This window comes from Otolemur garnettii, unplaced genomic scaffold (assembly GCF_000181295.1).
Source record: "Otolemur garnettii isolate 467f Iridium unplaced genomic scaffold, OtoGar3 scaffold00009, whole genome shotgun sequence".
Lineage (NCBI taxonomy): Eukaryota > Metazoa > Chordata > Mammalia > Primates > Galagidae > Otolemur > Otolemur garnettii.
Window position 1 is genome coordinate 10,489,043 of NW_003852404.1, and position 12,173 is coordinate 10,501,215.

Below are 12,173 nucleotides of genomic sequence, written 5' to 3' on the forward strand. Positions count from 1 at the left end.
GGTCCAGAAGCCAGATATGAGGTCCAGATACAGAGCAACCAGTGGAGTTAGTGGGCTGCAAGAGGGAAATCACCACAGGGACAAAGAGGAACCCATAAGCTATTTTTATTGTGTTCAAATGTGAAAATGTTAGTGATAACTGTGGGAAAGACTTCCAGGAATTTGGGGGAGGAGGGAATAGCAATAGGTATAAGGAAATCCAAAAACACATGGAAATTCTTTTAAAAATATAAGTTATAAGAGAAATGAAAGGTAACCATCAGGGTACATTGCTTGATTCCACAGAAAGCAATGTCACAGTGATATAAATACTGATGACAGATCTATCTATATCTGAAAAAGATCAAAATAAATAATCAATAAAATAGAAAAAGTCTACATTCCTAAATACTATGAGAGGAATCAAAATTAAAAATGAAGGAATGGAATAATAATATTGAAAAATGGAGGAATGGCACTAGAAAAAACAGCTGAAAGAATTGCCCTTGAGGCATAATTGCCTTGGAGGTTGCCTTTGAGGAATAAACAAATTAGAAAGTGAAATTTATTTATTTTATAGTGATTATAAGGTAATCACTATACATGTTTGACAATTTGATATATAAAAGCGTAGTTTTACCCCACAGCCAGGATTCTGTTCATACTAGTATTTTCTGTTAAGACTTGCTTTTTCATTCATTAAGTTGATCTTGTACTACATATCAGAAACATTTCACCTCAATCCATATGGATTTCTCCACACCTTTTAATCATCATATAAGAGTCACTTTCCTATGTACCATTTTTTTTATTTCAATTCCCTTTTATGGGCATTTATTTTTCATATTGTGCCCTTACCAGCAACATTCTGATGAACATTCTTGTTATATTATTTATGCACACACATGCTATATGTCCTTAGGAAGCATGGCCAGAAATGGTACTGCCTGGTCAAAATTTATAGTTTTATAAAAATTTCCTGGTTATTTTTCAAAATAGTGGACAAATGGATCTGTACCTATAAATTATATTTTCCACAAACAGTGATAATGTTGACTCTTTCATGTAAGTTTTTCTATTTATGGTTTTGTTGCATGATCTAATACTTTCTGGAAAAAATCCATTAACATTAATAGAAATAGAATTTTTGCTTATATTATTCCCAAATTAGAATACTTCATCATAACATTTCTCTGGATAATTAAAATATTGGATGTTTGTTTTGGGGGGATTTTGTGTGTGTGTGTGTGTAATTGTTGCTGCAGTTTGTTTGTGAAATAATTTTTTTTTTTGTACAGAGAGTTTGAGTCAGGAATAAATATTAAGTTTATTTAATATCTTGACATTTACTGAGTTGTGTTTATTAAACACATATACTCTATGTCCAGTAGACAAATCCTCTGCTGTTTAGTTAAATAGCAGAATGGCTTTTAAGTTATTATTTTAGAGAGCATTTCTAGAGAACTGTGCTTTGTATAAATACATAAATTTTAAGAACTAGAATCTGAATGACGAGTTGGTCGACTGGGCTGGAAGAAGATGACCTAAATGTTTACAACTTTTTCTTAGCTACTGAAATACAGAAGACTAATTGCTTGATCAAATTAGGCAATTCTTTAACATCATCCTTAAGAACATTTGTAAAGAAATACTGGTCATGAGTCATGGAGCTGTGTTTGGAAGACTAATGAATCCTTACACTTACAAGCCTTTTTAATCAACACACTTTTGTTTTCCCTTTTTAGGGGCACTGCCATCGCTGGCATCGTGTTTGGAATCGTATTCATCATGGGGGTCATTGCTGGAATTGCCATCTGCATCTGCATGTGTGTAAAGAACAGTCGGGGCACCCGGGTGGGTGTCATCAGAACCACCCACATCAACGCCATCTCCTCCTACCCTGGTAAGCAAAACTGGTTTTTATTTGTTTGTTTGTTTGTTGGGGGGAGGGGGGGTTGTGTGTTTGTTTGTTTGTTTTTTTCAGTTTTTGGCTGGGGCTGGGTTTGAACCCACCACCTCCAGCATATGGGACCAGCGCCCTACCCTTTTAAGCCACAGGTGCCACCCAGCAAAACTGTTTATTCTTGAAGGAAAAGCCAGATTTTTGAGTTACGATCGACTTCTTAGAGAGAGAAGGAAACACCACAGACTCTCATGGAAATAATCTCCAATTTTGTAGGAAATTTCTACATAATTAAAGATTGACACTCTAGCTTTGAACAGAGATTACTTAGATCCACATAATAAAGTTTATCTTGTATTTGAAGATATTTCTATTTTCAGTGGTAGTCCCATTGATTACAATTACCAGTCTGGCAGAATTAAGGTAAATAGACAATTCATACCCACTGTGTCTACCTGCTGGTGAGTTCTGACACTTGATTATAGAGAAAATTTTATGTCTCAATAAACTGGCATCTGATTCAATAGAAGTATATGTTTTGAGAAAAAGTATTGAAGAAGTATTTATACGTCCTCATTATGCAAAGAGAAATGCTTTAACCTTATCTTATTAAAATTCTCAACGAAGAGCCAAGGTAATATATTAATAATTTGACAAATATTTGTTGAGACTATGTTAAATATCTACATATAAATACATCACGTACACGTAAACCCACAAACAAAATACTGGGTTTTGCATTCGATGGTTTCAGTAGTGCTTCCTAGGTCAGTCTGTGCATGTACAATTTGACACATAAAAAGCAAGCAAGTTCTGAATTTAATACACCCTTGTGAAGATAATTTCCCGTCTACACTCAGCTCCTCTCTCAGTCCTTATTGAAAATGAACAGGGTACCCTCTACATACACTCTGCCTTATGTATCAATTGCCTAATCTTTCCTTTCTCTTTTAACCTTTTCTCTATTGCCTTCAGCTTGAGGGAACCAATTTGGAATGGACTGTGGGAATAACAGCTTCTCCTGTTTTCCTGTTTTCCTCTTTTTCTTTTGTCAGTGTGCTCTCATCTCCTTTACCGTCATGCTGTGCTGCTTTCCGCTGGTCTTCTGTCTTCTTCCACAATGTATTTACACTCACTTCTTTGGTTGTGTCATTTGGCCTTGAGCTTTTAAGCATCATTTATATGCTAATGCTTCCCAAAGTTATATATCTCCATTCCAAATCTCTTTACTGAATTTCAGATTCATTTTCTCCCCCTGCCTTCAGTTGAATATCTAATAAATATCCCAAATTTAACCTGTCTAAAGCTCTAGATCTGATCCTCCCCCAAAATTCTTCTTCATAATTTCAATTGATGACATCTCTAGCCTTCCAAATGCTCACTACAAAAACCCTGAAGTCATCCTTGACTTCTGTTTCCTTCAAACCTACATTCAGTCTATTAGGAAAACATCTAGGCTCTACCATCAAAATACATACACTATCTGACTATTTCTCACAGTGAGACATAGATGCTGTTGCCACCCGGATCTTACTCCTCCTCTAACATCCTAACTGGTCTTGTCTTTCAGCATCCACCTTTGGCACTCTGGGGTCTATTCTCAACCCAGTAGTCAGCGTGACCTTTTAAAGTAAATGTCAGATCAGATCACTCCGGTGCTCAAACTCTTCCAGTGACTCTTCATTTCCCCCAGAGGAGAGCCAAAGCCTGTGGCACTGGGGCCTTCAAGGTGCCACATGAATCAGTTCCTCTTTTCATTTCTCCTGCCTCATTTCCTTCCCTTCTTTTCTCTGCTAATCTGGCTCTGATAACACTTCCTCTCCCCTTTGCTGGTCCATGAACACACAGGCCACACTGACTCCCTCACCTCACTCAAATCTCTGATCATAGGTCACCTCTTAAATCAAGCCTGCCCTGCTCGCCCTGTTTATGATTGTGATGTGTCCCTCCCCCACAGGACCCTACTCTTCCTGGGCTACTCGGCTGTTTCTCCAGGGTGCATTAAATTTTCTAAGACATCATATGGTTTACCTGATCATTATGTTTACTCTTTATTGCCCTTTTCCTCCTCCTAGACTATTAGCTCTACTTTGCTCCATTTTGTTCACCATCTCTCCCAAGCATGCAGACCCTGGCTTGGTATATAATAGAACTCAGCTGAGTGAATAATGAACACATTCATGATAAGACCCGGCATAGTCATACATCCCTATCTAGGGAACTGACCTCAAATTGCCCCCTGGAATATGTAGAATTTACTCACTACAAAAGCACTGGGCAATTTCAAATCTTCCCAACTTGCAAAAATACTATTTGGGATGCTGTTAAGATGTTGAGATATAAGAAAAGAAATAAATATAATTATTTTTTATTCTTCACATCTCTCCATTTTTCCCTGGGCTAACACATAACCCAAAATGAAAACAAAGGAAAGTCAAGCAAAGATATCAATTGGAGAGAAGGCAGGAAGTTGTGCTTTGTGGTAGAGCACTCCAGGTGCTCATTTTCTACATCAAAAAATTTTTTAAAACATTTTAAAATACTTCTATAAAATATATTTTTCATTTTACCCTTCTGAAAGTCCATCCAAACTTTGATTGAAATTAAAAGATACTGAATGTCACTGTTTTAAAGCGAGGTCACATGTTTTCCTGGGTTTGAGACTTTCTGTTCTGTGCGTGGAAATATGCTTTTAAAGCTTTAGAGCGGCATCATTTAGACCCGCAGATCACAGCAGCATGTTATGTTTTCAGTAAATGCGTTGTTCTAAAAACTGAATAATGTAAGAAACATAATGAAGTGAACCTTATGCTGGAAGCATTTTTACGACAAAAAACTAGGTCTTCAAAAACATAATGTGCGTGATTACTTCTCATTTCCTTCTCAAAGTCACTAATTAAGCTTTTATTTAAAGGATAGCCAAACAACATATAATAGTATTAAAGGCTTTTCAAAATCTTTCATCTGTAAAATCACGAAATTCTTTTACCCATGTAAATTAACCCTGTGATAATTGAGATAACAACTCAACTTATTGTACAGTCCTTCAGCCTAGAGGCCAGATGAAGGAGGAGAATGTTATTTAGGGAAGGTTATCATGTCCCATGGTGAATGTCCTCAGCTGAGGATCCCCATGGTGAACAATATTACTCTGCATTGGGGAGGGGAAAAATGTCATTCAATGGCCATGCTTGACTTCTTTGTTGGACCGTGACCTTCCAAAATAGTCAAAGGACTGAGAGGCAGGGTTCCCTAGATGTTGAAAGCACCAAGAATAACAAGTCAGGGTGGGAAGACCATGGGCCAGATGATAAATCTTTAGTGAATGAGGGTTTGGCACAGGGCAGGCCACAGATATTGACAACAAGAAGAGTGGAAAGAATGTAGCATGCATGCTACCAAACAATTCAGGCGTTTGGGGGGTTTTGTTTGTTTGTTGAGACAGTCTCCCTCTATGCCCCAGGCTAGAGGACAATGGGGTGGCATAATCCCAACTCACTGAAATCTCAAACTCCTGAGCTAAAGGAATTCTACAGTCTCAGCTTCCAAAGTAGCTGGGACTATAGGCACACACCACTGTGCCCAACTATATTTTCCATAAAATTTTTAGTAGAGACAGGGTTTCAGTCTTGCTCAGGCTGGCCTTGAACTCAGAGCTCAGGTTTTTCAAGAGTATTTGAAAGATAATGGTTTGAAAAGTGTCTATGAAAATCACACACCTCCTAACCCTGTAGGTTGTAGACATAGGAGAAAAAGAACAGTTCTGATTTGGTAGTGCTACCCAGGAAGCTGTCTTCTCATGGAAAATCAGATTTTAAATAGAGTAAAAGGGTAAAGTGAATGTTCCCTTCCACTCCAAGATAACTATCTCACATTCATCTCTCTTGCCAAAAGTCCCCTCAACGTTTCTTACTCAGCAGATGATTTCTCAACAGATCCTATTTCTTCCAGAAAAGAGGCATGATCATAAGAGAGCCTCCTCATATTCTAAAGGATTACATGGTTCACCCCTATAATCCTAGCACCCTGGGAGGCCAAGGAGGGAGGATCACTTGAACTCAGGAATTCAAGACCAACCTGAGCAAGAGCAAGACCCCATCTCTTAAAAGTAGGAAAATTAGCCAGGTGTTGAGGGAGGCACCTATAGACCCCTCTACTCAGGAGGCTGAGGCAGGAGAATCCCTTGAACTGAGGGGTGTGAGGTTGCTGGGAGCTAGGCTGATGCCAAGACCACTCTAGATCTGGGCAACAGAGTAAGACTCTGTCTATTTAAAAAAAAAAAAAAAAAAGAGGGCAAGGATGACAGACTGTTTCTCACTGTGCACATAGAAATGGAGTGGAGAAAGTTTAGAGAATTAATCAAATTAAATGTGCAAAGCCTTCCAGGATTAGAGGTCTATGATAAGAATATTCTAGGAGCTCGTCCCTCTCATGGTGACACAGGAATGTAAAGCTTGATGGAAATTATCTTGACCTTATCTGAGGGCAACAGGGATGATGAGTTCAAACATATCTTAGCAACTCAGGCCTTTGCAGAGGAAGACTAGGCAAGATTGAGTTTGAGTAAAAGTCTTGCCAGGAGCTTTGTGGGCCTTTATTTAAACCCTCGGCTCCAAGTGGGATTCAGATAAATTATGAGTAGTGGGGTTTGGAGGAGGAGTGAAGAAGAAGGTTTGCTCCTACTAATAATAATCAGAAATTGTCTTTACAAATAAATCCTGAGATTCACCAGTTCTAGTGGGTACTAAAACCATTTAAAATCAGTAATAATTAAATGGAGGTGTTTCTAGTACAAAAAGCTATGCCTTGAGGCTGGCACTATATCTCAGACCTGTAATCCTAGCACTCTGGGAGGCCAAGGCAGGTGGATTGTTTGAGCTCAGGAGTTGGAGACCAACCTGAGCTAGAGCAAGGCCCTGTCTCTAAAATAAAATCAAAAAAGATAGCCAGGCATTGTGGTAGGCACGTATAGTCTCAGCTACTTGGGAGGCTGAGGCAGCAGGATCTCTTGAGCCCAAGAGTTTGAGGTTGCTGTGAGCTATGACACACACAGCACTCTACCAAGAGTGACAAAATAAGAGTCTGTCTCCAAAAAAGTATGCTTTGGTCATTGGATTAGAATAGATTCGAATTTTACATACTCTCTAAAGGGAACATAACAAAACAATGTACAAAGTGATATTGATTTAATAAGATGAACTTAAATAATTTGGTTTAACTGAAATTAAAAATTTAGAAAGAATAAACTCTGAAGCAGAAGTACACCAAATAAAATAACAGATGATAAATAGTTGTCTATCTTAAATTGCACACAAACTTTATGTATAAATTTATAATTGTACAGTAATTATACATTTAAGTTGATAAATTAATAAATAGAATGGTTATGTACAAAACGTGAAAAAGATGAATTTTTACACTTGCAAACAACACAGAAGAGATTAAAAAAAGAATATATTTTGTTATATACAAGTTTCAAACTTCAGTATTCAATAATGTAAAAATTACATAATAAACCATTTAAACAGTCATTCCTAAAGATATCTAATTTTGTATATCTCAATTATCTTTATTATATTTTACATCTTAGTTACCTTTTAATTCTCATTACGATTCTCATTTATAAATTATCAGTATAGAACAAAAAAAAAAAATTCAGTCAATATGAATTACAGTGGACAAGATGTGGAACAATGCCAAACCTAAATATTATCAAGGAAATGATAAAGTAAAATAAAGTGTGGTATTTTTTCACTTATTAAATTACCAAAATATTAAATTATAGTGTACCTGTATGCCTTGCTGATACCCTTATGAAATGAAACAATTCTTTTTGGAAACAGTTTTATAATGTACTTTAAGGAATAAAATTTACTTGTTATTTAAACCAATTAATAACTTTTAAAAGTCTATGTGTAAGAAGATACCTATCATTCCATTATTTATGATAAAAAATATAACCTTCAAGTAAGTGAATAGAATGTTATGCAGTCATTAACAATAAATTTCATTGGCTGGGCATGGTGGCTCACGCCTGTAATCCTAGCACTCCAGGAGGTCGAGGCGGGTGGATTGCTTGAGCTCATGAGTTTGAGACCAGCCTGAGCAAGAATGAGACCCTGTCTCTATTAAATGTAGAAAAAATGAGGCAAGAGGATTGCTTGAGCCCAAGAGTCAGAGGTTGCTATGACCTATGACACCACAGCACTCCACTCAGGGTAATAGCCTGAGACTCTGTCTCAAAAAAAAAAAAATTCATGAAAAAGAGGTAGTCAAATGAAAAAGACAAGTCATATACAAAGTTAAAAAGCATATACCATATTATATGACTGCAGGTACATAAATACACACAAATGACTAGAAGATAGAATGCAAAGGTATTATTTGTTATACTAGGGTGACAAAATTATAGATGATTTTCCTCCAAATTTCCTGAAATAATGTTGAATAGTTTTGATAAAACTGAGTATCTTCCCACCACACCAGCTTTAGAAAAACTGGCCTGAGTAGATTGAAAACATGCCATTTCTTCTCTGAGTTTTATAATATCCTAAATTTTTTAACATTCTAGACAACTATATCAGATATGGAGGATAAATGGCATATTTATTTCAATCAGAGAATTAGAATATTGGTTCTAAGAGAATGTCAAAGACACCACATATCCAGCTTATCCATACATCTTTGATAGACTATTTGACCTGTAATAAAAAGAATGGAATTTCTTAGGATCAATCAGGAATTCTAAAATTGATACCTGCAAAAGTTTTCATCCCAGCAAAATGCTATCTGCAAGAAAGAAAGAGAACACACCACAGTTATGCAAGTACTATTTCAAATGCCTTCCAGGGGCTGATGTTATGAAAAGATGTGCCACCTTTATCTCAGGATGCATAGTCCTCAAAGTACTGCTAACATATTTATTGTCACCTTCTCAAAGTTCAGAAAATGTATGAATGAAGGAACGCTGTTGTATAGCTTAGATTTTCATGTTCAACTTGCAGCTGAATAAACCATAGGAATTCTTATTGAAATGTCCTCCAGCAGTTTTTATGCAGATGGCAGAACATAAACGCTTTGTTACAAACACATAAACACACACCACGCTTCATGACAGAGAATGATATAAGACCAATCAGTAGTATCAGTTGGTGTGTGGGAAAGCTGTGTCATAAAACTAGGGTAGAACCACATGCCTGTAAGAAACAATTCAATGAGTTTCCAGCTGAACTTCCTATTTCCCGTGGAGGCTGCCGTGGTTTCTTCTTGGCTTACACGAAGTTAATGATAAATCTCTTTGTGTCAGCCCTGGATAGAATGAAGCTGTGGAGTGGGTGTAATGCAGGGAAAATGTGTGTTTAGATTCCACAGGAGTTACTCCATTTTGTTGCAGAGAACAGATTGGAGTAACCAAGCCTCTGAGGGGCTAAGAGAAGCTATGTGCATCCTAGCTGATTTTGTTACAGACCTGTGTCCTCTGCTAAGTGCCCTGGGCCTGCTCAACCCACTAGACGCTAGAAAAGCCTTGATTTCACAAAGCAGCACTCAGAGGACATCCCGGCCAATTCTGTGTCTTCCTCTTTTCTCCAGTGGTTCAGTTCTGCTTCCTCGCATCCTCCAAGTATAGGGAGATTAGTAAATGCATCAAATCCTCAAGCTCTCGGTAAAGAGGCACACTGAACGGATCCAGAAGAAAACACAGCTTGTGTCTCCATATCCACTGAGCCCTTCTGTTTGTGTATGCTTGTTTATCAGAATACTATCAAGTTCTTCCTGGGAAGAGTACAATTTAGAAGGCATTTAGTCATGTTTGCTGAAGTGTTGCTTGCTCTTTTCTGCCATTTTAATGTTAAAAACTTGCCCATGTATTTGCATGATCATGACCGTAGCCTTGCGACTTCGGCCACATTCACAGCACACAGTTAAGGCATGTCAGTTTCTCAATAGACTTCAGCATCATGATCATGATTCTACTACCAGCAAATTATCAGATTTGGTTGCTAAAGCATAGCTCAGATGTTGCAGAATGATTTGGTTCTTGAAGACATGTATGAAATTCAGTTCAAGGAATATCTTTCTTCCAACCCTGGAAGTGGGATTTATGGACGTTCATCTACAGTAATTATAAAGTGTAGTAAATGTGATTTAAACGCTTATTGACATGTAGTATAGTAAAAAATTCATTTAAGAAAATTATTCAGACAAAATTTAGAAAATTAGATTCTTCATCCTCATTCCCAAACCTGCTTTGTGTGACTTTTTATTTATCCTCACCCATTTTATTTTATTTCTGTAATAGCTCCACCATCCTCCAACTTACAGGGGAGTTCCAGACTGGATATCTAATTCCTCAACCGCCTCTTTCACTGCCTTGCCCCTTTTTCCACGTGCTCTTTGTCACCTAAGCATTCAAATGCTTAGGGCTCTATAATTTTCCCCCTCTCTGTCACAAGTCCCTTACAATCTATCAAGTATGCTATTACATCACTGCCGGTAGGGCTTCCTCTTCCCCTACCACTGAGACACTCATCTTCCCAAAGCCCCTTCACTCACATAGTCAAACAATCTCTGTTAACTCCACGTCACGCACTCCTTACACGGCCCTCAAAGCCCACCGTAATGTTGACACAAGCAGATTCCTCAGTGCCCTTTCTTGGTCCTCCCTCCCATGTCCCTTTTTCTTCAGCCAGACTCACCTCCTGCTTCTGTGCTTTTGCTCAAACTTGAATTGTCCCTCAGCTGCTTCTCTCTATGCCCCTTTAACAACCAATTCTATATACTTTGACTGATGGCTCCATATTTTAGAGCATTCAGCCTTCATGCACATGTGTCATTAATCTTATAAAACTACGATGTTTTGCAGCAAATGTTTGCTAGCCACCTGATGCTCTTTTCCCTTTCTTTTTCAGCAGCACCACCCCCCTATAGTTACGACCACGAGATGGAATACTGCGCAGACTTGCCGCCTCCGTACTCCCCGACCCCACAGCCTTCAGCACAGCGCTCTCCACCCCCTCCTTATCCTGGAAATTCAAGGAAATAATCCTTCCCCCAGAACAGCACATGTACCAACTAGTGATCTTGCCTGGAATGAAATGTCTGTGCTCAGAAACAGACAGGAGTCAGATAGTATTTCAGGTGGAATGGCCATGCTAAGAGATAGGATTCCTACCCTGCTCAAAGCTGACCTCATCTGGAGTGTTATGTTTGGATCTGGGAGACCACATTTTAAGAGATCCTCTGATCCACTTCTCTGTACTCTCCACTTAAGCACAGAGAAGAGTAATGAGATGGATGAAACATCTGATAATCGGGGTGTTTAGGGACTAAATGAAGGAAATTTTGGAAAAGAGAAGAGCTAAGTGGGGCAGAAGGATAGTTTGAGCTACATAAGGAAGCAACTCTACATAGTTTCAAAAGTCAGGACTAGAATAATCCCTTCTTTCATTCACTAGTAAACGCATACTGAATGCCTGCGAGCCTACTATGTGCCTGGCACTGTTTGAGGCACCAGATGGAAATTACATAAAGGGAGCTCTGGGTTTAGTATAAGACATAAGGCTTGGAGCTTTCTGATTCCCTAGATTGTTTTATGAAGCTTCCTGTTGCCAAGATTTCAAAACAATTTGGCTGACTATCTGGCAGAGACACGCTCTAGAAGAGATACCTAAGTCAAACGGCAGGTGGGTCCAGTGGGCTGCACAAGTTCTGCTCCTGTTTGGGGTAGACGTGTAGTGAATTTATCCATGTTCAGGAACGAAAACAACAGGAAGAGTTGAATCTTATTTGTTTAATTAGAGAGTTAAAACAGGATCAAAGGGATTCAACAGCTGCTTAAAGCCAAAAAAACTCTTCAATGCCAGCTACTGCCACCTAAAAGGCATCTGGCTTTATTTAGCTGATCAGGTAAAGGTTATGGCAACTGTGAAAGGAAGAAACCATATCAAGTCCTACAGGCCAGAAATACTTCACGTCAGAGTAAAAGATGAGGAGCCAACTATTCCACAGGATTTCAGGTCAGGGAGTGAGATTGGAGAACTTGACCATAACGAGACACAGCAGGCCTGCAGAAAGAATTAAGAGGGGGAAATGAAGCTTGAAATCTCTTCTGTGAAAGTATTGGACACTTTTTTGTTTTCCTTTTGTAAAATTTTGATAATGTATTCTCTTTAAAAAGTCATACAGTTCACTGAAAAGGTTGAGATAGTGACATCAAACTGTCAGTTTTTGCCAAAATGCACATTTTATGAAGTGCCTACCTTTAGAGGTAAAAACATTGGATAAATAATTC

General features: G+C 38.2%; 1 protein-coding gene across 1 annotated transcript in view; it reads left to right on the top strand.

Annotated features, from left to right (window-relative positions):
- Nucleotides 1-10,925, top strand: part of CYYR1 (cysteine and tyrosine rich 1) — a 98,011-nt gene extending 87,086 nt beyond the window's left edge. Inside the window, 2 exon segments of the mRNA XM_023509666.1 lie at nucleotides 1,725-1,882; nucleotides 10,792-10,925. Of these exon segments, the coding sequence (XP_023365434.1) occupies nucleotides 1,725-1,882; nucleotides 10,792-10,925 (292 nt within the window).
- The last annotated feature ends 1,248 nt before the right edge of the window (nucleotides 10,926-12,173 follow it).